The following is a 25854-nucleotide window of genomic DNA, read 5'->3' as shown; positions in this document are numbered from 1 at the left end:
ATTGTCCGGTGGTTATTAAGGACAGGTGAATTGTCTGGTGGTTATTAAGGACAGGTGAATTGTCCGGTGGTTATTAAGGACAGGTGAATTGTCCGGTGGTTATTAAGGACAGGTAAATTGTCTGGTGGTTATTAAGGACAGGTGAATTGTCCGGTGGTTATTTAGGACAGGTGCATGTCTGGTGGTTATTAAGGACAGGTGATTTGTCTGGTGGTTATTAAGGACAGGTGAATTGTCCGGTGGTTATTAAGGACAGGTGAATTGTCCGGTGGTTATTAAGGACAGGTGATGTCTGGTGGTTATTAAGGACAGGTGATTTGTCTGGTGGTTATTAAGGACAGGTGAATTGTCCGGTGGTTGTTAAGGACAGGTGCATGTCTGGTGGTTATTAAGGACAGGTAATTTGTCTGGTGGTTATTAAGGACAGGTGAATTGTCCGGTGGTTATTAAGGACAGGTAAATGAATGTCTGGTGGTTATTAAGGACAGGTAAATTGTCCGGTGGTTATTAAGGACAGGTGAATTGTCCGGTGGTTATTAAGGACAGGTGAATTGTCCGGTGGTTATTAAGGACAGGTGTTTTGTCTGGTGGTTATTAAGGACAGGTATTTGTCTGGTGGTTATTAAGGACAGGTGAATTGTCCGGTGGTTATTAAGGACAGGTGATTGTCTGGTGGTTATTAAGGACAGGTATTTGTCTGGTGGTTATTAAGGACAGGTATTTGTCTGGTGGTTATTAAGGACAGGTGATTGTCTGGTGGTTATTAAGGACAGGTGAATTGTCCGGTGGTTATTAAGGACAGGTGATTGTCTGGTTGTTATTAAGGACAGGTATTTGTCTGGTGGTTATTAAGGACAGGTGATGGTCTGGTGGTTATTAAGGACAGGTGAATTGTCCTGTGGTTATTAAGGACAGGTGATTGTCTGGTTGTTATTAAGGACAGGTAATTTGTCTGGTGGTTATTAAGGACAGATATTTGTCTGGTGGTTATTAAGGACATCTAGGTTTACAGGGACGGTGGAATAAAAACAAATATAGTCTTCAAAACATGAATATCTTAAAATAGAGCACCCATTTCTGAAAACAACAAAAGAAAAAGAAAATCTGTCATGTAAAAAACTGTTACACGTCCAAACAGGTTCAGGATTATTATTGTTTTGCAACAAAATACTTAGTTTTGTTTCGCATTTGTGGAAGTGGAAGACTCCTTCATATCCGATAGAGATCTGGCTAGCACAGAACACTCTCACAAAACACTGCAGATACGTTAGAATGGACCACTTTACAGCAACAGCCTTCAGAGTAGAGAGGCTGTGAGGATGTTGTGTGCTCCCAGGGTTGGGGTGGGAGAGCTGTCCATCTGCCATCTTAGTCTCTGTCTCTGTCTCTACCCCTCTCTGGGTGTTGGGCAGTGGAAGCTGGTGAAGGGGGGATGGGTCATAGTGATGGCTCTAATGGAATAAATGGAACAGAATCCAAGGTGTTTGAAACTTTTCCATTCATTCCATTACAGCCATTACATCCAGTCCTCAGATTTAAAGTGACACCAGCCTCCACTGGGTGGTGGCTCTAGTTTCTAGTTCCCTCCGGGCCCTTGATGCTGGTGTCAATGTCCCCCGGTCTGAGGTTGCAAGACGATGGGTCGCAGTAGCCGTTGGGGCCAGCATTACCAGGAGGCCCAGGTACACCAGCCTGGCCAGGAACACCTGGAGGTCCTCTCTCGCCGTCACGTCCCTCCTGGCCGTAACCAGGCTTTCCGGGCTCACCTGTGGAGTTAGAGTTAGAGAAGAGTTAGCTAAACCATCTTACACCAAAGTAGAACATCCAGAACCTCAAAGACTCAAGACTAGAACCTCAAAGACTCAAGACTAGAACATTCTAGAGACTCTAAGTCCAAAGGCGAGATCAATAAGGCTTCAGTTTGTGGCAAACATGTTACCAGAGTAACAATTACAGTTGAATGACTTGAATGAACATTCCAAAATGTTACTGTGAAACATCAAACAGCTACTTTTTTAAAGGATTACTGCGACTTTTTAGCTAGAATATTCTAACTGAAATGACTTAGCTATTCCTACTAAATATTGTATAAAGTCTACATGGCCACTTGATTATTTTTAGAAAGCAGTTTAGACCTAAAACAGACACTTATGTTCTCAGATCTTTTGCTAATGATAACGAACGGTTGCGGCCAAACACAAAACCAAATGGAATACAGTATGTTAGCAAACTCTTTCCTTGTTCAACTCACCTCAAGACTAGAATATCTATAACCTCCAAGACTATAACATTTAGAAACTCCAAGACCAAGAATAGAACATCTAATACCGCCAAGACCAAGAATAGAACATCTAATACCGCCAAGACCAAGAATAGAACATCTAATACCGCCAAGACCAAGAATAGAACATCTAATACCGCCAAGACCAAGAATAAAACATTCTAGAAAATGTGTACATTTGACGTTTTAGTCATTTAGCAAACACTCTTATCCAGAGTGACTTACAATTAGTGCATTAAGATAGCTAGGTGAGACAACAACACATCACAATCATATCAAGTACATTTTCCCTCAAAAAAGTATTTTTTGTCCAAGTCAGTGCTATTAAGAAAATACTACCTCCAAGACCAAGACTAGAATATCTACAACCTCCAAGACCAAGACTAGAATAGCTACAACCTCCAAGACCAAGACTAGAATATCTACAACCTCCAAGACCAAGACTAGAATATCTACAACCTCCAAGACCAAGACTAGAATATCTACAACCTCCAAGACCAAGACTAGAATACCTACAACCTCCAAGACCAAGACTAGAATATCTACAACCTCCAAGACCAAGACTAGAATAGCTACAACCTCCAAGACCAAGACTAGAATATCTACAACCTCCAAGACCAAGACTAGAATATCTACAACCTCCAAGACCAAGACTAGAATATCTACAACCTCCAAGACCAAGACTAGAATATCTACAACCTCCAAGACCAAGACTAGAATATCTACAACCTCCAAGACCAAGACTAGAATATCTACAACCTCCAAGACCAAGACTAGAATATCTACAACCTCCAAGACCAAGACTAGAATATCTACAACCTCCAAGACCAAGACTAGAATATCTACAACCTCCAAGACCAAGACTAGGATTAGAACATAAATAAAAAGTAAGCTACTGATGGTTCGCTTCTCCATGGGGATCAAGGTCGATGTCACTCACCTGGTAGACCGGGAGGTCCTGGCTGGCCCTTGGCCCCTCGCACCGTGGGACCTCGGTCTCCTCTGTCGCCCAATTCACCTGCGCCACACAGCATGTTAATTACAAGGGTTATTCTAAAACTCCTTTGGGTGCATGAGCTGAATTTTGCTTTCACATTTTCAAATAACAGTAACATTAAAAATCCTCTCCCCACCTTTGGGTCCTTTGAGTCCTAGGAGTCCTGGAGGTCCTTTGAGGCCAGGCAGTCCTCTTGCTCCAGCCTGCCCAGGGAAGCCACTGTCCCCTGGGGGTCCGGCAGGACCAGGAGGCCCTGGCTTACCAGGCAGGCCCGCTGCTCCAGACTCCGGCCTCCTTAGACTGGCAGCCAACTGGGCTAGCTGCTCTGTTGGAGCAAGAGGAAAGGGAATGATGAGCAAACAATTAATCAATCAAATGTATTAAAGGCCCAGTGCAGTCCAAAATGGGATTTTCCTTTGTTTTATATATATTTCCACACTTTAATGTTGGAATAATACTGTGAAATTGTGAAAATTAGGATAATTCCCTTTTAGTGTAGGGGCTGTTTGAAAAGACCGCCTAAAATTTCTGCCTCTTTTGGTGGGATGGAGTTTTGGCCTGCCTGGTGACATTACCAGGTGGTAAATCAGTTAATAGACCAATAAGAAAGAGAGTTCCAAACCTCTTTGCCATAACAGCTAGTTTTCAGTTTTACCCTCCCCACTTAGACCACTCCCAGACAGTGTTAGCAAAATTCTTGCTTGAGAAATGTCTCTTTGCTAAATAAAATAAACTATTTTTGTTTATTTTTGACCATTTAAATTTAAAAAAATCACAATAAGGTACTCAATTGTTTTCCCAGAAATGATTTGATATTGAGATGAAAATGGAACTTTAATGAAGGCCTTTTTATAAATTGTATAAAAATTGTAGTCCTCCTTATTCTTACACATTCAAGTCTGCCTCAGTAAATTGAGCAGAGTGAAAATACTTATTGGAAAACATTCAACTCCACGGGATTGGTGTCCCTAAACCGGGACAGTTGTTGCTCAATATGTGATAATGTGACTAGAAAACATTGTATACAACAGCCAACTTTCCGGGACAGCGACATGTCTTATACGGGCAGAAAGCTTAAATGATTGTTAACTAACTGCAGTGTCCAATTTACAGTAGCTATTACACACAAAACATACCCTGCTATTGTTTGAGGATAGTGCACAACAAAACACTTTTATCACGGCTGGTGGTTTGATACATTCACCTCTGAAGGTAAATAATGTACTTACATTCAGTAATCTTGCTCTGATTTGTCATCCTGAGGGTCCCAGAGATAAAATGTAGTGTCGTTTTTTATATATTTAAATGTAGGAACTGGGTTCTATAGTTTGACCCCACTGCTGTCTCTGGCTCCACACCCACCCCGCTTGGCAATCTAGATCCATCATGATCTAGATCCACCATGTATAACATTCCTGGGAGTGTTAAGCTTTAATATTTTATTACCATAGCATTTTTGTATGCTCTCTATAGTTATGTACTTGAAAATGTATAAATTGGCCAATTCGGCACATTTGGGCAAACTCCTGGCAGACTTGATGCAAAATATTGTGTAGTGAGGTAATTGTTCTCTTGATCAGTCTGAAACTTTGCACACACACTGCTGCCATCTTGTGGACAGACTCTAAATTACACCTAGGATCCTACCTTAATGTATGGCCTTTCTCTTGCATTTCAAAGATGATGGAAGACAAAAATAAATAGAAAATGCATGTTTTTTTATTATATTATCTTTTACCAGATCCAATGTTTTATATTCTCCTACATTACTTTCACATTTCCACACACTTCAAAGTGTTACCTTTCAAATGTTATCAAGAATATGCATATCCTTGCTTCAGGTCCTGAGCTACAGGCAGTTAGATTTGGGTATGTCATTTGAGGCGAAAATTTAAAAAAAGGGTACGATCGTTAAGAAACTGAAAAATATATATGTGTATTTATGGTGCCAAGAGTTCAACATAAAACTCCTAAGGCTTTTGGCTTGGTATTTTACACTCCAAATTCCAGTCTTTGCTTTTCTGCTTTTAGCAAAAGTGCAGGTCCTCTGGAGGTGAAATACATTTTTCAGCACATTGGGTATAAAAAAGTCATGAGTTTAGGAGGAGAGTAGTGGTAGTGGGAGGAGGGGGTGGGATACTGTAAGAGGGCCCAGGGAGAGAGACAAAAAAACAGGCTGCCACTTCAGCATTTCTGGGGTTCAGGTGTCTGTTATCCATCAAACTAACAAAGGTTGAAGCGTATTTATGATGGTTTTTTTCTGCTTCCCTCTCTTCAAACTGTCAAGCCAGATAGGCTATATCCCCCAAACTCCACTCTGTACCTGGAAGCCAGTTCTACTGCATTTCTTCATTGTTCCCCTCTAATCCGGGACTGATTTAGACCTGGGACACTGGCTGTGTGCAATTCATTATTAGGTAGGACAGAAAAGCAGCAGGCTCCAAACCTCATAGGGTCAGAGTTGAATACCCCTAGTCTATAGTATAAACAATGAGGTTTGGGATATTACAGAGTGTTTATACTTAAAGGTAGAGTGGGATACATTGATTTTAAAGACACTGAAGGAATGACAAGTGTGCAAAATTCTTACCTTGCATAACTCTCATGCAGACTTGTCTGATGTGTTGATCGCTTGGTTCTTTACCCTGAAGGATAACATAAGAAAAGGTTTATGATGAGAAAACAGCTTTAATAAACATAGATTTAGCTTCTGAAATGCATTATGTAAGCCCTAGTTGTGTTATGCTGGACACACTGGGAAACTGTTGTCCATGGTCTAGGTCCAGGAGGGAAAGGCCTAGCAGTAAGTTAGTACATTTGTAAGCAAGTAAGTATGTAAATAAGTTAGTAAGTATGTAGGTTAGTAACTAAGTATGTAAGTAAGTATGAAAGTATGTAAGTAAGTAGGTATTTATGTAAATAAGTAAGTAAGTATGTAAATAAGTTAGTAAGTATGTAGGTTAGTAACTAAGTATGTAAGTAAGTATGAAAGTATGTAAGTAAGTAGGTATTTATGTAAATAAGTAAGTAAGTATGTAAATAAGTTAGTAAGTATGTAGGTTAGTAACTAAGTATGTAAGTAAGTAGGTATTTATGTAAATAAGTAAGTAAGTATGTAAATAAGTTAGTAAGTATGTAGGTTAGTAACTAAGTATGTAAGTAAGTAGGTATTTATGTAAATAAGTAAGTACTATGTAAGTGAGTTTGTAGGTATATAAGTAAGCACGTAAGTTAATTAGTAAGTAAGTATGTAAGTTAGTAAGTTTGTAAGTAAGTTCAGGTGTACAGTCTTCAGAGTTTTGGGTGGAGGTGGTTTGGGGGTACCTACCGCCGGTCCCTGTGACCCCCTGATTCCTGGTGCGCCCCTGTTGCCCTGCATGCCACGTGGTCCAGGAGTACCAGCTGGGCCCTCGATGCCAGGCTGCCCTCTGCTACCCTCTGGCCCTCTGTTACCAGGCTCTCCTGGGTTTCCAACCTGGAGACAGAGAGGGGAGAGACAACTGGATCAGAACAACATTACATGGGTGGTACTGAGCATGCTCAATGAAGACTTCTGAGTTTCGGGGGTGCTGGTGAGCAAGCCATGTAATAAACTAATATCTGCTTTTATCTGGAACAAGAAAAACCCGGAAGATCGTATTGCAGAGATCTCATCTCGCTTTGGATGACAGAAACCCCTGATGTTACAGGCCTGAAATGGAGGACCTTGGAGATCTCGTCCTGTGGCCCGACCTCCTTACCTGTCTTACTCTGCTCAAAACCTGCATTAGCTGAGCCTGTTTCCAAATACACTTCAGGCTTCATTCATTAGCTGAGCCTGTTTCCAAATACACTTCAGGCTTCATTCATTAGCTGAGCCTGTTTCCAAATACACTTCAGGCTCTGATTTATCTCTACAGAAACTGCACATGGAGCTCGAACTAAATGGAATTCAAATAATTGAAACAACATCAGTCAATTAGTTTTTTTTTTTTTTAAACGTTGAAAAAAAAAACTAAATGTTGGTTAACCACTTAGCACTACTACTCTATGGGTGTGGATAAACTGTCTCAAAGTTATATTCCTGGTTTGAGACATGGAACTGCTTCTAGAAGAGTACAGAACTCACCACTCCTTTGGGTCCAGCTTCCCCTTGGTCACCCTATTATACAAACGAGAGAAACACAGAGGATTAGTACAGGTGTTGTTTAAAAGGCTCCAATGTGAGGTTGGGTTGGATGCAATGAATCCTTGCTTGAGTGATAACTTACAACATCTCCTTTGTCTCCAGAGGTTCCCTCAGAACCTTGTCCCCCCTACACACACACACACACACACAACAAACCAATATAAATTATTTTGGGGTAAAATCACTCTTCTGGATATAACAAATGCCAAGGGTAAGTTAGAAACACACACACACACACACACACACACACACACACACACACACACACACACACACACACACACACACACACACACACACACACACACACACACATACATTCATGCTACACACACATCTCAACAGCTGCTACCAGATTCTTATTATGATTGCTAAATACTGCACAATTTAACCACTTGCCCACCAAAACGTGTGTAAATATTGGACTATAAATTGTTATTCTACTATGTTGGACTATAAATCTACTGAACCATTTATTTTATGTTGGTATTCATATCTTTTATTATTTCTTATTGTTATTGCGTTGTCCAGAAGGAACCTGCCAGTAAGCATTTGGTCGGACAGTTTCTACCATGTGTATCCTAAACATACGACTAATAAAACCTGAAACTGGAAAGGGCCCATCCACACTCTGCTGCTGTATCACATTGACCTTAAGATACAGGCAGATATTGTTGTGAGAGATAAACAGACATTTTAAAAGATGGATTTCTTACCTGCTCCCCTTTAGGTCCTCCCTCGCCAGCTTCTCCCTGAAGTTGAGGAGAAATCAGTTCACTATTGAAAATCTTTAAACTACACTACAGTTAAACAATTAAACTACTATGTAAAGTTATACAGTACAGTTAAACAATTATACTACTATGTAAAGTTATACAGTACAGTTATGCAGTAAGACAACAACACTAGTTATACTACTATGTAAAGTTATACAGTACATTTATACAGTTAGACAACAACACTAGTTATACTACTATGTAAAGTTATACAGTACAGTTAAACAATTATACTACTATGTAAAGTTATACAGAACAGTTAAACAATGATACTACTATGTAAAGTTATACAGTAGATTTATACAGTTAGACAACAACACTAATTATACTACTATGTAAAGTTATACAGTAGATGTATACAGTTAGACAACAACACTAGTTATACTACTATGTAAAGTTATACAGTACAGTTAAACAATTATACTACTATGTAAAGTTATACAGTACAGTTAAACAATTATACTACTATGTAAAGTTATACAGTACAGTTATGCAGTAAGACAACAACACTAGTTATACTACTATGTAAAGTTATACAGTACATTTATACAGTTAGACAACAACACTAGTTATACTACTATGTAAAGTTATACAGTACAGTTAAACAATTATACTACTATGTAAAGTTATACAGTACAGTTAAACAATGATACTACTATGTAAAGTTATACAGTACAGTTATGCAGTAAGACAACAACACTAGTTATACTACTATGTAAAGTTATACAGTAGATTTATACAGTTAGACAACAACACTAATTATACTACTATGTAAAGTTATACAGTAGATGTATACAGTTAGACAACAACACTAGTTATACTACTATGTAAAGTTATACAGTAGATTTATACAGTTAGACAACAACACTAGTTAAACTACTATGTAAAGTTATACAGTAGATTTATACAGTTAGACAACAACACTAGTTATACTACTATGTAAAGTTATACAGTAGATTTATACAGTTAGACAACAACACTAGTTATACTACTATGTAAAGTTATACAGTAGATTTATACAGTTAGACAACAACACTAGTTATACTACTATGTAATGCAACAGCAAGACTAGTCTTATGAATGAATGATTGAACTTGTAACAGTAGAGGGGATCAAAAGGATTTCACAAAGTGTGTGTCCTTGTCAGGTGAGTATGGTAAGATTGCTGTCTTCATGATTGTACAGAACAGTGGAAAGTCCAATCAAAACTGGTGGTTTCATGAAAATGGAAAATTGTCATAAGTCTGTGGAACCTGAAATGACTAAACACAAGCCACAATGCTCTTCAGTTGAGCTTCTTCTCTATCTGTTCATCAAATATCAGGCATGCAGAACGTAAACGGTCCAGGAAGCCTTAATCCAATGAGTAGTAGTTTAATTGTATAATATCAGTAGTATGTATAGTTGTATAATATCAGTAGTTTAGTTGTATAATATCAGTGGTTTAGTTGTATAATATCAGTAGTTTAGTTGTATAATATCAGTAGTTTAGTTGTATAATATCAGTAGTTTAGTTGTATAATATTAGTAGTTTAGTTGTATAATATCAGTAGTTTAGTTGTATAATATCAGTAGTATGTATAGTTGTATAATATCAGTAGTTTAGTTGTATAATATCAGTAGTATGTATAGTTGTATAATATTAGTAGTTTAGTTGTATAATATCAGTGGTTTAGTTGTATAATATCAGTAGTTTAGTTGTATAATATCAGTAGTATGTATAGTTGTATAATATCAGTAGTTTAGTTGTATAATATCAGTGGTTTAGTTGTATAATATCAGTAGTTTAGTTGTATAATATCAGTAGTTTAGTTGTATAATATCAGTAGTTTAGTTGTATAATATCAGTAGTTTAGTTGTATCATATCAGTAGTTCAGTTGTATAATATCAGTAGTTTAGTTGTATCATATCAGTAGTTCAGTTGTATAATATCAGTAGTTTAGTTGTATAATATCAGTAGTTTAGTTGTACCATATCAGTAGTTTAGTTGTATCATATCAGTAGTTCAGTTGTATCATATCAGTAGTTCAGTTGTATAATATCAGTAGTTTAGTTGTATAATATCAGTAGTTTAGTTGTATAATATCAGTAGTTTAGTTGTATAATATCAGTAGTATGTTTAGTTGTATAATATCAGTAGTTTAGTTGTATAATATCAGTAGTTTAGGTGTATAATATCAGTGGTTTAGTTGTATAATATCAGTAGTTCAGTTGTATAATATCAGTAGTATGTTTAGTTGTATAATATCAGTAGTTTAGTTGTATAATATCAGTAGTTTAGGTGTATAATATCAGTGGTTTAGTTGTATAATATCAGTAGTTTAGTTGTATAATATCAGTAGTTTAGTTGTATAATATCAGTAGTTTAGTTGTATAATATCAGTAGTAGGTTTAGTTGTATAATATTAGGAGTTTAGTTGTATCATATCAGTAGTTTAGTTGTATCATATCAGTAGTTTAGTTGTATAATATCAGTAGTTTAGTTGTATAATATCAGTAGTTTAGTTGTATAATATTAGTAGTTTAGTTGTATATTATCAGTAGTTTAGTTGTATAATATCAGTATGTTTAGTTGTATAATATCAGTAGTTTAGTTGTATAATATCAGTAGTATGTTTAGTTGTATAATATCAGTAGTTTAGTTGTATAATATCAGTAGTTTAGTTGTATAATATCAGTAGTAGGTTTAGTTGTATAATATCAGTAGTTTAGTTGTATAATATCAGTAGTTTAGTTGTATAATATCAGTAGTTTAGTTGTATAATATCAGTAGTTTAGTTGTATAATATCAGTAGTTTAGTTGTATAATATCAGTAGTTTAGTTGTATAATATCAGTAGTTTAGTTGTATAATATCAGTAGTATGTTTAGTTGTATAATATCAGTAGTTAAGTTGTATAATATCAGTAGTTTAGTTGTATATTATCAGTAGTATGTTTAGTTGTATAATATCAGTAGTTTAGTTGTATAATATCAGTAGTATGTATAGTTGTATAATATCAGTAGTTTAGTTGTATAATATCAGTAGTATGTTTAGTTGTATAATATTAGTAGTATGTTTAGTTGTATAATATCAGTAGTTTAGTTGTATAATATCAGTAGTAGGTTTAGTTGTATAATATCAGTAGTATGTTTAGTTGTATAATATCAGTAGTTTAGTTGTATATTATCAGTAGTTTAGTTGTATATTATCAGTAGTATGTTTAGTTGTATATTATCAGTAGTTTAGTTGTATAATATCAGTAGTTTAGTTGTATAATATCAGTAGTTTAGTTGTATAATATCAGTAGTTTAGTTGTATAATATCAGTAGTATGTTTAGTTGTATAATATTAGTAGTATGTTTAGTTGTATAATATCAGTAGTTTAGTTGTATAATATCAGTAGTTTAGTTGTATAATATCAGTAGTATGTATAGTTGTATAATATCAGTAGTATGTTTAGTTGTATAATATCAGTAGTTTAGTTGTATAATATCAGTAGTAGGTTTAGTTGTATAATATCAGTAGTATGTTTAGTTGTATAATATCAGTAGTTTAGTTGTATAATATCAGTAGTATGTTTAGTTGTATAATATCAGTAGTTTAGTTGTATAATATCAGTAGTTTAGTTGTATAATATCAGTAGTTTAGTTGTATAATATCAGTAGTATGTTTAGTTGTATAATATCAGTAGTATGTTTAGTTGTATAATATCAGTAGTTTAGTTGTATAATATCAGTAGTTTAGTTGTATAATATTAGTAGTATGTATAGTTGTATAATATCAGTAGTTTAGTTGTATATTATCAGTAGTATGTTTAGTTGTATAATATCAGTAGTTTAGTTGTATATTATCAGTAGTATGTTTAGTTGTATAATATCAGTAGTTTAGTTGTATAATATCAGTAGTATGTATAGTTGTATAATATCAGTAGTTTAGTTGTATAATATCAGTAGTATGTTTAGTTGTATAATATTAGTAGTATGTTTAGTTGTATAATATCAGTAGTTTAGTTGTATAATATCAGTAGTAGGTTTAGTTGTATAATATCAGTAGTATGTTTAGTTGTATAATATCAGTAGTTTAGTTGTATATTATCAGTAGTTTAGTTGTATATTATCAGTAGTATGTTTAGTTGTATATTATCAGTAGTTTAGTTGTATAATATCAGTAGTTTAGTTGTATAATATCAGTAGTTTAGTTGTATAATATCAGTAGTTTAGTTGTATAATATCAGTAGTATGTTTAGTTGTATAATATTAGTAGTATGTTTAGTTGTATAATATCAGTAGTTTAGTTGTATAATATCAGTAGTTTAGTTGTATAATATCAGTAGTATGTATAGTTGTATAATATCAGTAGTATGTTTAGTTGTATAATATCAGTAGTTTAGTTGTATAATATCAGTAGTAGGTTTAGTTGTATAATATCAGTAGTATGTTTAGTTGTATAATATCAGTAGTTTAGTTGTATAATATCAGTAGTATGTTTAGTTGTATAATATCAGTAGTTTAGTTGTATAATATCAGTAGTTTAGTTGTATAATATCAGTAGTTTAGTTGTATAATATCAGTAGTATGTTTAGTTGTATAATATCAGTAGTATGTTTAGTTGTATAATATCAGTAGTTTAGTTGTATAATATCAGTAGTTTAGTTGTATAATATCAGTAGTATGTTTAGTTGTATAATATTAGTAGTATGTATAGTTGTATAATATCAGTAGTTTAGTTGTATAATATCAGTAGTTTAGTTGTATAATATCCGTAGTTTAGTTGTATAATATCAGTAGTTTAATTGTATAATATCAGTAGTATGTTTAGTTGTATAATATCAGTAGTTTAGTTGTATCATATCAGTAGTTTAGTTGTATAATATCAGTAGTTTAGTTGTATAATATCAGTAGTATGTTTAGTTGTATAATATCAGTAGTTTAGTTGTATAATATCAGTAGTTTAGTTGTATAATATCATTAGTTTAGTTGTATAATATCAGTAGTATGTTTAGTTGTATAATATCAGTAGTTTAGTTGTATAATATCAGTGGTTTAGTTGTATAATATCAGTAGTTTAGTTGTATAATATCATTAGTTTAGTTGTATAATATCAGTAGTTTAGTTGTATAATATCAGTAGTAGGTTTAGTTGTATAATATCAGTAGTATGTATAGTTGTATAATATCAGTAGTTTAGTTGTATAATATCATTAGTTTAGTTGTATAATATCAGTAGTTTAGTTGTATAATATCAGTAGTTTAGTTGTATAATATCAGTAGTTCAGTTGTATAATATCAGTAGTTTAGTTGTATCATATCAGTGGTTTAGTTGTATAATATCAGTAGTTTAGTTGTATAATATCAGTAGTTTAGTTGTATAATATCAGTAGTTTAGTTGTATAATATCAGTAGTTTAGTTGTATAATATCAGTAGTTTAGTTGTATAATATCAGTAGTAGGTTTAGTTGTATAATATCAGTAGTTTAGTTGTATAATATCAGTAGTTTAGTTGTATAATATCAGTGGTTTAGTTGTATAATATCAGTGGTTTAGTTGTATAATATCAGTAGTTTAGTTGTATAATATCAGTAGTTTAGTTGTATAATATCAGTAGTTTAGTTGTATAATATCAGTAGTAGGTTTAGTTGTATAATATCAGTAGTTTAGTTGTATAATATCAGTAGTTTAGTTGTATAATATCAGTGGTTTAGTTGTATAATATCAGTGGTTTAGTTGTATAATATCAGTAGTTTAGTTGTATAATATCAGTAGTTTAGTTGTATAATATCAGTAGTTTAGTTGTATAATATCAGTAGTTTAGTTGTATAATATCAGTAGTTTAGTTGTATAATATCAGTAGTTTAGTTGTATAATATCAGTAGTTTAGTTGTATAATATCAGTAGTTTAGTTGTATAATATCAGTAGTTTAGTTGTATAATATCAGTAGTTTAGTTGTATAATATCAGTAGTATGTATAGTTGTATAATATCAGTGGTTTAGTTGTATAATATCAGTAGTTTAGTTGTATAATATCAGTAGTTTAGTTGTATAATATCAGTAGTTTAGTTGTATAATATCAGTAGTTTAGTTGTATAATATCAGTAGTTTAGTTGTATAATATCAGTAGTAGGTTTAGTTGTATAATATCAGTAGTTTAGTTGTATAATATCAGTAGTTTAGTTGTATAATATCAGTGGTTTAGTTGTATAATATCAGTGGTTTAGTTGTATAATATCAGTAGTTTAGTTGTATAATATCAGTAGTTTAGTTGTATAATATCAGTAGTTTAGTTGTATAATATCAGTAGTTTAGTTGTATAATATCAGTAGTATGTATAGTTGTATAATATCAGTAGTTTAGTTGTATAATATCAGTGGTTTAGTTGTATAATATCAGTAGTTTAGTTGTATAATATCATTAGTTTAGTTGTATAATATCAGTAGTATGTTTAGTTGTATAATATCAGTAGTTCAGTTGTATAATATCAGTAGTTTAGTTGTATAATATCAGTAGTTTAGTTGTATAATATCAGTAGTTTAGTTGTATAATATCAGTAGTTTAGTTGTATAATATCAGTAGTTCAGTTGTATAATATCAGTAGTATGTTTAGTTGTATAATATCAGTAGTTTGGTTGTATAATATCAGTAGTTTAGTTGTATAATATCAGTAGTTTAGTTGTATAATATCAGTAGTATGTATAGTTGTATAATATCAGTAGTTTAGTTGTATAATATCAGTAGTTTAGTTGTATAATATCAGTAGTTTAGTTGTATAATATCAGTAGTATGTTTAGTTGTATAATATCAGTAGTATGTATAGTTGTATAATATCAGTAGTTTAGTTGTATAATATCAGTAGTATGTTTAGTTGTATAATATCAGTAGTTTAGTTGTATAATATCAGTAGTTTAGTTGTATAATATCAGTAGTATGTTTAGTTGTATAATATCAGTAGTTTAGTTGTATAATATCAGTAGTTTAGTTGTATAATATTAGTAGTATGTTTAGTTGTATAATATTAGTAGTATGTTTAGTTGTATAATATCAGTAGTTTAGTTGTATAATATCAGTAGTATGTTTAGTTGTATAATATCAGAAGTTTAGTTGTATAATATCAGTAGTATGTTTAGTTGTATAATATCAGTAGTTTAGTTGTATAATATCAGTAGTTTAGTTGTATAATATCAGTAGTTTAGTTGTATAATATCAGTAGTATGTTTAGTTGTATAATATCAGTAGTTTAGTTGTATAATATCAGTAGTTTAGTTGTATGATATTAGTAGTATGTTTAGTTGTATAATATCAGTAGTTTAGTTGTATAATATTAGTAGTTTAGTTGTATAATATCAGAAGTTTAGTTGTATAATATCAGTAGTATGTTTAGTTGTATAATATCAGTAGTTTAGTTGTATAATATCAGTAGTTTAGTTGTATAATATCAGTAGTTTAGTTGTATAATATCAGTAGTATGTTTAGTTGTATAATATCAGTAGTTTAGTTGTATAATATCAGTAGTTTAGTTGTATAATATCAGTAGTTTAGTTGTATAATATCAGTAGTATGTTCAGTTGTATAATATCAGTAGTATGTTTAGTTGTATAATATCAGTAGTTTAGTTGTATAATATCAGTAGTTTAGTTGTATAATATCAGTAGTAGGTTTAGTTGTATAATATCAGTAGTATGTTTAGTTGTATAATATCAGTAGTTTAGTTGTATAATATCAGTAGTTTAGTTGTATAATATCAGTAGTATGTTTAGTTGTATAATATCAGTAGTTTAGTTGTATAATATCAGTAGTTTAGTTGTATAATATCAGTAGTTTAGTTGTATAATATCAGTAGTATGTATAGTTGTATAATATCAGTAGTTTAGTTGTATAATATCAGTAGTATGTTTAGTTGTATAATATCAGTAGTTTAGTTGTATAATATCAGTAGTTTAGTTGTATAATATCAGTAGTTTAATTGTATAATATCAGTAGTATGTTTAGTTGTATAATATCAGTAGTTTAGTTGTATAATATCAGTGGTTTAGTTGTATAATATCAGTAGTTTAGTTGTATAATATCAGTAGTTCAGTTGTATAATATCAGTAGTTTAGTTGTATAATATCAGTAGTTTAGTTGTATAATATCAGTAGTTTAGTTGTATAATATTAGTAGTTTAGTTGTATATTATCAGTAGTTTAGTTGTATAATATCAGTAGTTTAGTTGTATAATATCAGTAGTTTAGTTGTATAATATTAGTAGTTTAGTTGTATATTATCAGTAGTTTAGTTGTATAATATCAGTAGTTTAGTTGTATAATATCAGTAGTTTAGTTGTATAATATCAGTAGTATGTTTAGTTGTATAATATCAGTAGTTTAGTTGTATCATATCAGTAGTTTAGTTGTATAATATCAGTAGTTTACTTGTATAATATCAGTAGTATGTTTAGTTGTATAATATCAGTAGTTTAGTTGTATAATATCAGTAGTTTAGTTGTATAATATCAGTAGTTTAGTTGTATAATATCAGTAGTATGTTTAGTTGTATAATATCAGTAGTTTAGTTGTATAATATCAGTAGTTTAGTTGTATAATATCAGTAGTTTAGTTGTATAATATCAGTAGTATGTTCAGTTGTATAATATCAGTAGTATGTTTAGTTGTATAATATCAGTAGTTTAGTTGTATAATATCAGTAGTTTAGTTGTATAATATCAGTAGTTTAGTTGTATAATATCAGTAGTATGTTTAGTTGTATAATATCAGTAGTTTAGTTGTATAATATCAGTAGTTTAGGTGTATAATATCAGTAGTTTAGTTGTATAATATCAGTAGTTTAGTTGTATAATATCAGTAGTTTAGTTGTATAATATCAGTAGTTTAGTTGTATAATATCAGTAGTTTAGTTGTATAATATCAGTAGTATGTTTAGTTGTATAATATCAGTAGTATGTTTAGTTGTATAATATCAGTAGTTTAGTTGTATAATATCAGTAGTTTAGTTGTATAATATCATTAGTTTAGTTGTATAATATCAGTAGTTTAGTTGTATAATATCAGTAGTTTAGTTGTATAATATCAGTAGTATGTTTAGTTGTATAATATCAGTAGTATGTTTAGTTGTATAATATCAGTAGTTTAATTGTATAATATCAGTAGTTTAGTTGTATAATATCAGTAGTATGTTTAGTTGTATAATATCAGTAGTTTAGTTGTATAATATCAGTAGTTTAGTTGTATAATATCAGTAGTTTAGTTGTATCATATCAGTAGTTTAGTTGTATAATATCAGTAGTATGTTTAGTTGTATAATATCAGCAGTTTAGTTGTATAATATCAGTAGTTTAGTTGTATAATATCAGTAGTATGTTTAGTTGTATCATATCAGTAGTTTAGGTGTATAATATCAGTAGTTTAGTTGTATAATATCAGTAGTTTAGTTGTATAATATCAGTAGTTTAGTTGTATAATATCAGTAGTAGGTTTAGTTGTATAATATCAGTAGTATGTTTAGTTGTATAATATCAGTAGTTTAGTTGTATAATATCAGTAGTTTAGTTGTATAATATCAGTAGTATGTTTAGTTGTATAATATCAGTAGTTTAGTTGTATAATATCAGTAGTTTAGTTGTATAATATCAGTAGTTTAGTTGTATAATATCAGTAGTATGTATAGTTGTATAATATCAGTAGTTTAGTTGTATAATATCAGTAGTATGTTTAGTTGTATAATATCAGTAGTTTAGTTGTATAATATCAGTAGTTTAGTTGTATAATATCAGTAGTTTAGTTGTATAATATCAGTAGTTTAGTTGTATAATATCAGTAGTTTAATTGTATAATATCAGTAGTATGTTTAGTTGTATAATATCAGTAGTTTAGTTGTATAATATCAGTGGTTTAGTTGTATAATATCAGTAGTTTAGTTGTATAATATCAGTAGTTCAGTTGTATAATATCAGTAGTTTAGTTGTATAATATCAGTAGTTTAGTTGTATAATATCAGTAGTTTAGTTGTATAATATTAGTAGTTTAGTTGTATATTATCAGTAGTTTAGTTGTATAATATCAGTAGTTTAGTTGTATAATATCAGTAGTTTAGTTGTATAATATTAGTAGTTTAGTTGTATATTATCAGTAGTTTAGTTGTATAATATCAGTAGTTTAGTTGTATAATATCAGTAGTTTAGTTGTATAATATCAGTAGTATGTTTAGTTGTATAATATCAGTAGTTTAGTTGTATCATATCAGTAGTTTAGTTGTATAATATCAGTAGTTTACTTGTATAATATCAGTAGTATGTTTAGTTGTATAATATCAGTAGTTTAGTTGTATAATATCAGTAGTTTAGTTGTATAATATCAGTAGTTTAGTTGTATAATATCAGTAGTTTAGTTGTATAATATCAGTAGTATGTTTAGTTGTATAATATCAGTAGTTTAGTTGTATCATATCAGTAGTTTAGTTGTATAATATCAGTAGTTTAGTTGTATAATATCAGTAGTATGTTTAGTTGTATAATATCAGTAGTTTAGTTGTATAATATCAGTAGTTTAGTTGTATCATATCAGTAGTTTAGTTGTATAATATCAGTAGTATGTTTAGTTGTATAATATCAGCAGTTTAGTTGTATAATATCAGTAGTTTAGTTGTATAATATCAGTAGTATGTTTAGTTGTATCATATCAGTAGTTTAGGTGTATAATATCAGTAGTTTAGTTGTATAATATCAGTAGTTTAGTTGTATAATATCAGTAGTTTAGTTGTATAATATCAGTAGTAGGTTTAGTTGTATAATATCAGTAGTATGTTTAGTTGTATAATATCAGTAGTTTAGTTGTATAATATCAGTAGTTTAGTTGTATAATATCATTAGTTTAGTTGTATAATATCAGTAGTTTAGTTGTATAATATCAGTAGTTTAGTTGTATAATATCAGTAGTATGTTTAGTTGTATAATATCAGTAGTATGTTTAGTTGTATAATATCAGTAGTTTAATTGTATAATATCAGTAGTTTAGTTGTATAATATCAGTAGTATGTTTAGTTGTATAATATCAGTAGTTTAGTTGTATAATATCAGTAGTTTAGTTGTATAATATCAGTAGTTTAGTTGTATCATATCAGTAGTTTAGTTGTATAATATCAGTAGTATGTTTAGTTGTATAATATCAGCAGTTTAGTTGTATAATATCAGTAGTTTAGTTGTATAATATCAGTAGTATGTTTAGTTGTATCATATCAGTAGTTTAGGTGTATAATATCAGTAGTTTAGTTGTATAATATCAGTAGTTTAGTTGTATAATATCAGTAGTTTAGTTGTATAATATCAGTAGTAGGTTTAGTTGTATAATATCAGTAGTATGTTTAGTTGTATAATATCAGTAGTTTAGTTGTATAATATCAGTAGTTTAGTTGTATAATATCAGTAGTATGTTTAGTTGTATAATATCAGTAGTTTAGTTGTATAATATCAGTAGTTTAGTTGTATAATATCAGTAGTTTAGTTGTATAATATCAGTAGTATGTATAGTTGTATAATATCAGTAGTTTAGTTGTATAATATCAGTAGTATGTTTAGTTGTATAATATCAGTAGTTTAGTTGTATAATATCAGTAGTTTAGTTGTATAATATCAGTAGTTTAGTTGTATAATATCAGTAGTTTAGTTGTATAATATCAGTAGTTTAATTGTATAATATCAGTAGTATGTTTAGTTGTATAATATCAGTAGTTTAGTTGTATAATATCAGTGGTTTAGTTGTATAATATCAGTAGTTTAGTTGTATAATATCAGTAGTTCAGTTGTATAATATCAGTAGTTTAGTTGTATAATATCAGTAGTTTAGTTGTATAATATCAGTAGTTTAGTTGTATAATATTAGTAGTTTAGTTGTATATTATCAGTAGTTTAGTTGTATAATATCAGTAGTTTAGTTGTATAATATCAGTAGTTTAGTTGTATAATATTAGTAGTTTAGTTGTATATTATCAGTAGTTTAGTTGTATAATATCAGTAGTTTAGTTGTATAATATCAGTAGTTTAGTTGTATAATATCAGTAGTATGTTTAGTTGTATAATATCAGTAGTTTAGTTGTATCATATCAGTAGTTTAGTTGTATAATATCAGTAGTTTACTTGTATAATATCAGTAGTATGTTTAGTTGTATAATATCAGTAGTTTAGTTGTATAATATCAGTAGTTTAGTTGTATAATATCAGTAGTTTAGTTGTATAATATCAGTAGTTTAGTTGTATAATATCAGTAGTATGTTTATTTGTATAATATCAGTAGTTTAGTTGTATCATATCAGTAGTTTAGTTGTATAATATCAGTAGTTTAGTTGTATAATATCAGTAGTATGTTTAGTTGTATAATATCAGTAGTTTAGTTGTATAATATCAGTAGTTTAGTTGTATCATATCAGTAGTTTAGTTGTATAATATCAGTAGTATGTTTAGTTGTATAATATCAGCAGTTTAGTTGTATAATATCAGTAGTTTAGTTGTATAATATCAGTAGTATGTTTAGTTGTATCATATCAGTAGTTTAGGTGTATAATATCAGTAGTTTAGTTGTATAATATCAGTAGTTTAGTTGTATAATATCAGTAGTTTAGTTGTATAATATCAGTAGTAGGTTTAGTTGTATAATATCAGTAGTATGTTTAGTTGTATAATATCAGTAGTTTAGTTGTATAATATCAGTAGTTTAGTTGTATAATATCATTAGTTTAGTTGTATAATATCAGTAGTTTAGTTGTATAATATCAGTAGTTTAGTTGTATAATATCAGTAGTATGTTTAGTTGTATAATATCAGTAGTATGTTTAGTTGTATAATATCAGTAGTTTAATTGTATAATATCAGTAGTTTAGTTGTATAATATCAGTAGTATGTTTAGTTGTATAATATCAGTAGTTTAGTTGTATAATATCAGTAGTTTAGTTGTATAATATCAGTAGTTTAGTTGTATCATATCAGTAGTTTAGTTGTATAATATCAGTAGTATGTTTAGTTGTATAATATCAGCAGTTTAGTTGTATAATATCAGTAGTTTAGTTGTATAATATCAGTAGTATGTTTAGTTGTATCATATCAGTAGTTTAGGTGTATAATATCAGTAGTTTAGTTGTATAATATCAGTAGTTTAGTTGTATAATATCAGTAGTTTAGTTGTATAATATCAGTAGTAGGTTTAGTTGTATAATATCAGTAGTATGTTTAGTTGTATAATATCAGTAGTTTAGTTGTATAATATCAGTAGTTTAGTTGTATAATATCAGTAGTATGTTTAGTTGTATAATATCAGTAGTTTAGTTGTATAATATCAGTAGTTTAGTTGTATAATATCAGTAGTTTAGTTGTATAATATCAGTAGTATGTATAGTTGTATAATATCAGTAGTTTAGTTGTATAATATCAGTAGTATGTTTAGTTGTATAATATCAGTAGTTTAGTTGTATAATATCAGTAGTTTAGTTGTATAATATCAGTAGTTTAGTTGTATAATATCAGTAGTTTAGTTGTATAATATCAGTAGTTTAATTGTATAATATCAGTAGTATGTTTAGTTGTATAATATCAGTAGTTTAGTTGTATAATATCAGTGGTTTAGTTGTATAATATCAGTAGTTTAGTTGTATAATATCAGTAGTTCAGTTGTATAATATCAGTAGTTTAGTTGTATAATATCAGTAGTTTAGTTGTATAATATCAGTAGTTTAGTTGTATAATATTAGTAGTTTAGTTGTATATTATCAGTAGTTTAGTTGTATAATATCAGTAGTTTAGTTGTATAATATCAGTAGTTTAGTTGTATAATATTAGTAGTTTAGTTGTATATTATCAGTAGTTTAGTTGTATAATATCAGTAGTTTAGTTGTATAATATCAGTAGTTTAGTTGTATAATATCAGTAGTATGTTTAGTTGTATAATATCAGTAGTTTAGTTGTATCATATCAGTAGTTTAGTTGTATAATATCAGTAGTTTACTTGTATAATATCAGTAGTATGTTTAGTTGTATAATATCAGTAGTTTAGTTGTATAATATCAGTAGTTTAGTTGTATAATATCAGTAGTTTAGTTGTATAATATCAGTAGTTTAGTTGTATAATATCAGTAGTTTAGTTGTATAATATCAGTAGTATGTTTAGTTGTATAATATCAGTAGTTTAGTTGTATCATATCAGTAGTTTAGTTGTATAATATCAGTAGTTTAGTTGTATAATATCAGTAGTATGTTTAGTTGTATAATATCAGTAGTTTAGTTGTATAATATCAGTAGTTTAGTTGTATCATATCAGTAGTTTAGTTGTATAATATCAGTAGTTTAGTTGTATAATATCAGTAGTATGTTTAGTTGTATCATATCAGTAGTTTAGTTGTATAATATCAGTAGTTTAGTTGTATAATATCAGTAGTTTAGGTGTATAATATCAGTAGTTTAGTTGTATAATATCAGTAGTTTAGTTGTATCATATCAGTAGTTTAGTAGTATAATATCAGTAGTATGTTTAGTTGTATAATATCAGTAGTTTAGTTGTATAATATCAGTAGTTTAGTTGTATAATATCAGTAGTTTAGTTGTATAATATCAGTAGTATGTTTAGTTGTATCATATCAGTAGTTTAGTTGTATAATATCAGTAGTTTAGTTGTATAATATCAGTAGTTCAGTTGTATAATATCAGTAGTTTAGTTGTATAATATCAGTAGTATGTTTAGTTGTATAATATCAGTAGTTTAGTTGTATAATATCAGTAGTTTAGTTGTATAATATCAGTAGTTTAGTTGTATATTATCAGTAGTTTAGTTGTATATTATCAGTAGTTTAATTGTATAATATCAGTAGTATGTTTAGTTGTATAATATCAGTAGTTTAGTTGTATAATATCAGTAGTTTAGTTGTATAATATCAGTAGTTTAGTTGTATAATATCAGTAGTTCAGTTGTATAATATCAGTAGTTTAGTTGTATAATATCAGTAGTAGGTTTAGTTGTATAATAGCAGTGATTGCTTCCCCATCGGACAGCAGGTCTCTACAGAGGGGATAGATACAAGTCAGAATAGAACGTCCTCTTATCTTACCCTCTCTCCCTTCACTCCGGGGAGGCCTGGGGGTCCGGGAACACCAGGAAGACCAAGATCCCCTTTAGGTCCCTACAAAACAAAGGTAGAGCGACAACAAGGAGGTCAGAGGTCAACACCACACTACTGTATGTCCTTAGAACAAGGTGCTTGCGGTGCCAGGATTGTGGGTTAGATTCCTGGGACAGACCATATGTAACATGACTGTACGCATGACTGTAGGAATACAAGCCTCTGCTGAATGGAATACTGTATGTAAATATCTAAACCTACAGAACACGACAGCAGAAAGTAGTGGAAACCTCAGATAAGACAGCAGAGTATGGAGAAACTAACCACAAGCTCTTCAGTCATTAGGGCAACATACACTGGTGAATTAACTGTTCATGAGATGGCTATATCAGGGTCGTGACTCAAGACGTGCACAATAGAAAGAGAATTTCTAAAAACCTGGCTGCAATTTTTATTTTGTATGATTATGTGTGTGTGTGTGTGTGTGTGTGTGTGTGTGTGTGTCTCTTTGTTCTCTGTGCTGGGCACACCTTTGATTGCTGACCGTGTGTGTGTGAGGAATGCCAAAGCAACAGAAGGCTCTTTCAGCCAGCTGGCCCAGGCCCCCATTCTCTCCTTACTGTGAAAATAGCCTCTGTGTGAGATCCTGAGATCCCGTTCAGAACTATTCTCTAGGGAATGTCTGTGTAACCACAGCCAGGTCCCCACTATCTGTAACCACAGCCAGGTCCCCACTCTCTGTAACCACAGCCAGGTCCCCCCTCTCTGTAACCACAGCCAGGTCCCCACTCTCTGTAACCACAGCCAGGTCCCCACTCTCTGTAACCACAGCCAGGTCCACTCTCTCTGTAACCACAGCCAGGTCCCCTCTCTGTAACCACAGCCAGGTCCCCACTGTCTGTAACCACAGCCAGGTCCCCACTCTGTAACCACAGCCAGGCCCACTCTCTGTAACCACAGCCAGGTCCCCTCTCTGTAACCACAGCCAGGTCCCCACTCTCTGTAACCACAGCCAGGTCCCCACTCTGTAACCACAGCCAGGTCCACTCTCTGTAACCACAGACAGGTCCCCACTCTCTGTAACCACAGCCAGGTCCACTCTCTGTAACCACAGCCAGGTCCCCCCTCTCTGTAACCACAGCCAGGTCCCCCCTCTCTGTAAGCACAGCCAGGTCCCCACTCTCTGTAACCACAGCCAGGTCCACTCTCTGTAACCACAGCCAGGTCCCCACTCTCTGTAACCACAGCCAGGTCCCCACTCTCTGTAACCACAGCCAGATCCCCCCTCTGTAACCACAGCCAAGTCCACACTCTCTGTAACCACAGCCAGGTCCACACTCTCTGTAACCACAGCCAGGTCCCCACTCTGTAACCACAGCCAGGTCCACTCTCTGTAACCACAGCCAGGTCCCCACTCTGTAACCACAGCCAGGTCCCCACTCTGTAACCACAGCCAGGTCCACACTCTGTAACCACAGCCAGGTCCCCACTCTGTAACCACAGCCAGGTCCCCACTCTGTAACCACAGCCAGGTCCCCACTCTGTAACCACAGCCAGGTCCACTCTGTAACCACAGCCAGGTCCCCACTCTCTGTAACCACAGCCAGGTCCCCACTCTGTAACCACAGCCAGGTCCCCACTCTGTAACCACAGCCAGGTCCCCACTCTGTAACCACAGCCAGGTCCCCACTCTGTAACCACAGCCAGGTCCACTCTGTAACCACAGCCAGGTCCACTCTCTCTGTAACCACAGCCAGGTCCACTCTCTGTAACCACAGCCAGGTCCCCACTCTGTAACCACAGCCAGGTCCACTCTGTAACCACAGCCAGGTCCACACTCTGTAACCACAGCCAGGTCCCCACTCTGTAACCACAGCCAAGTCCCCACTCTGTAACCACAGCCAGGTCCCCTCTCTGTAACCACAGCCAGGTCCCCACTCTCTGTAACCACAGCCAGGTCCCCACTCTCTGTAACCACCGCCAGGTCCCCACTCTCTGTAACCACAGCCAGGTCCCCACTCTGTAACCACAGCCAGATCCCCCCTCTGTAACCACAGCCAGGTCCCCACTCTCTGTAACCACAGCCAGGTCCACTCTCTCTGTAACCACAGCCAGGTCCCCTCTCTGTAACCACAGCCAGGTCCCCACTCTCTGTAACCACAGCCAGGTCCCCACTCTGTAACCACAGCCAGGTCCCCTCTCTCTGTAACCACAGCCAGGTCCCCACTCTCTGTAACCACAGCCAGGTCCCCACTCTGTAACCACAGCCAGGTCCACTCTGTAACCACAGCCAGGTCCACACTCTGTAACCACAGCCAGGTCCCCACTCTGTAACCACAGCCAGGTCCCCACTCTGTAACCACAGCCAGGTCCACTCTGTAACCACAGCCAGGTCCCCACTCTCTGTAACCACAGCCAGGTCCCCACTCTGTAACCACAGCCAGGTCCCCACTCTGTAACCACAGCCAGGTCCACTCTGTAACCACAGCCAGGTCCACACTCTCTGTAACCACAGCCAGGTCCCCACTCTGTAACCACAGCCAGGTCCCCACTCTGTAACCAC

General features: G+C 32.4%; 1 protein-coding gene across 1 annotated transcript in view; it reads right to left on the bottom strand.

The window, feature by feature from the left end:
• Window positions 1–969: 969 nt before the first annotated feature.
• LOC139418155 (collagen alpha-1(IX) chain-like) overlaps window positions 970–25854 on the bottom strand; it is a 41386-nt gene continuing 16501 nt past the window's right edge. The window contains exons 16-24 of the mRNA XM_071167391.1: window positions 23280–23351; window positions 8163–8198; window positions 7529–7573; window positions 7387–7419; window positions 6607–6753; window positions 5869–5923; window positions 3415–3603; window positions 3222–3299; window positions 970–1766 (exon numbers count right to left, since the gene is read on the bottom strand). Coding sequence (XP_071023492.1) covers window positions 1570–1766; window positions 3222–3299; window positions 3415–3603; window positions 5869–5923; window positions 6607–6753; window positions 7387–7419; window positions 7529–7573; window positions 8163–8198; window positions 23280–23351 — 852 coding nt within the window. The 3' untranslated portion in view covers window positions 970–1569. The remainder of the gene's footprint in view (window positions 1767–3221; window positions 3300–3414; window positions 3604–5868; window positions 5924–6606; window positions 6754–7386; window positions 7420–7528; window positions 7574–8162; window positions 8199–23279; window positions 23352–25854) is intronic.

This window comes from Oncorhynchus clarkii, chromosome 1, assembly GCF_045791955.1.
Source record: "Oncorhynchus clarkii lewisi isolate Uvic-CL-2024 chromosome 1, UVic_Ocla_1.0, whole genome shotgun sequence".
Classification (NCBI taxonomy): Eukaryota; Metazoa; Chordata; class Actinopteri; order Salmoniformes; family Salmonidae; genus Oncorhynchus; species Oncorhynchus clarkii.
This window is presented reverse-complemented; position numbering and strand designations above follow the sequence as displayed.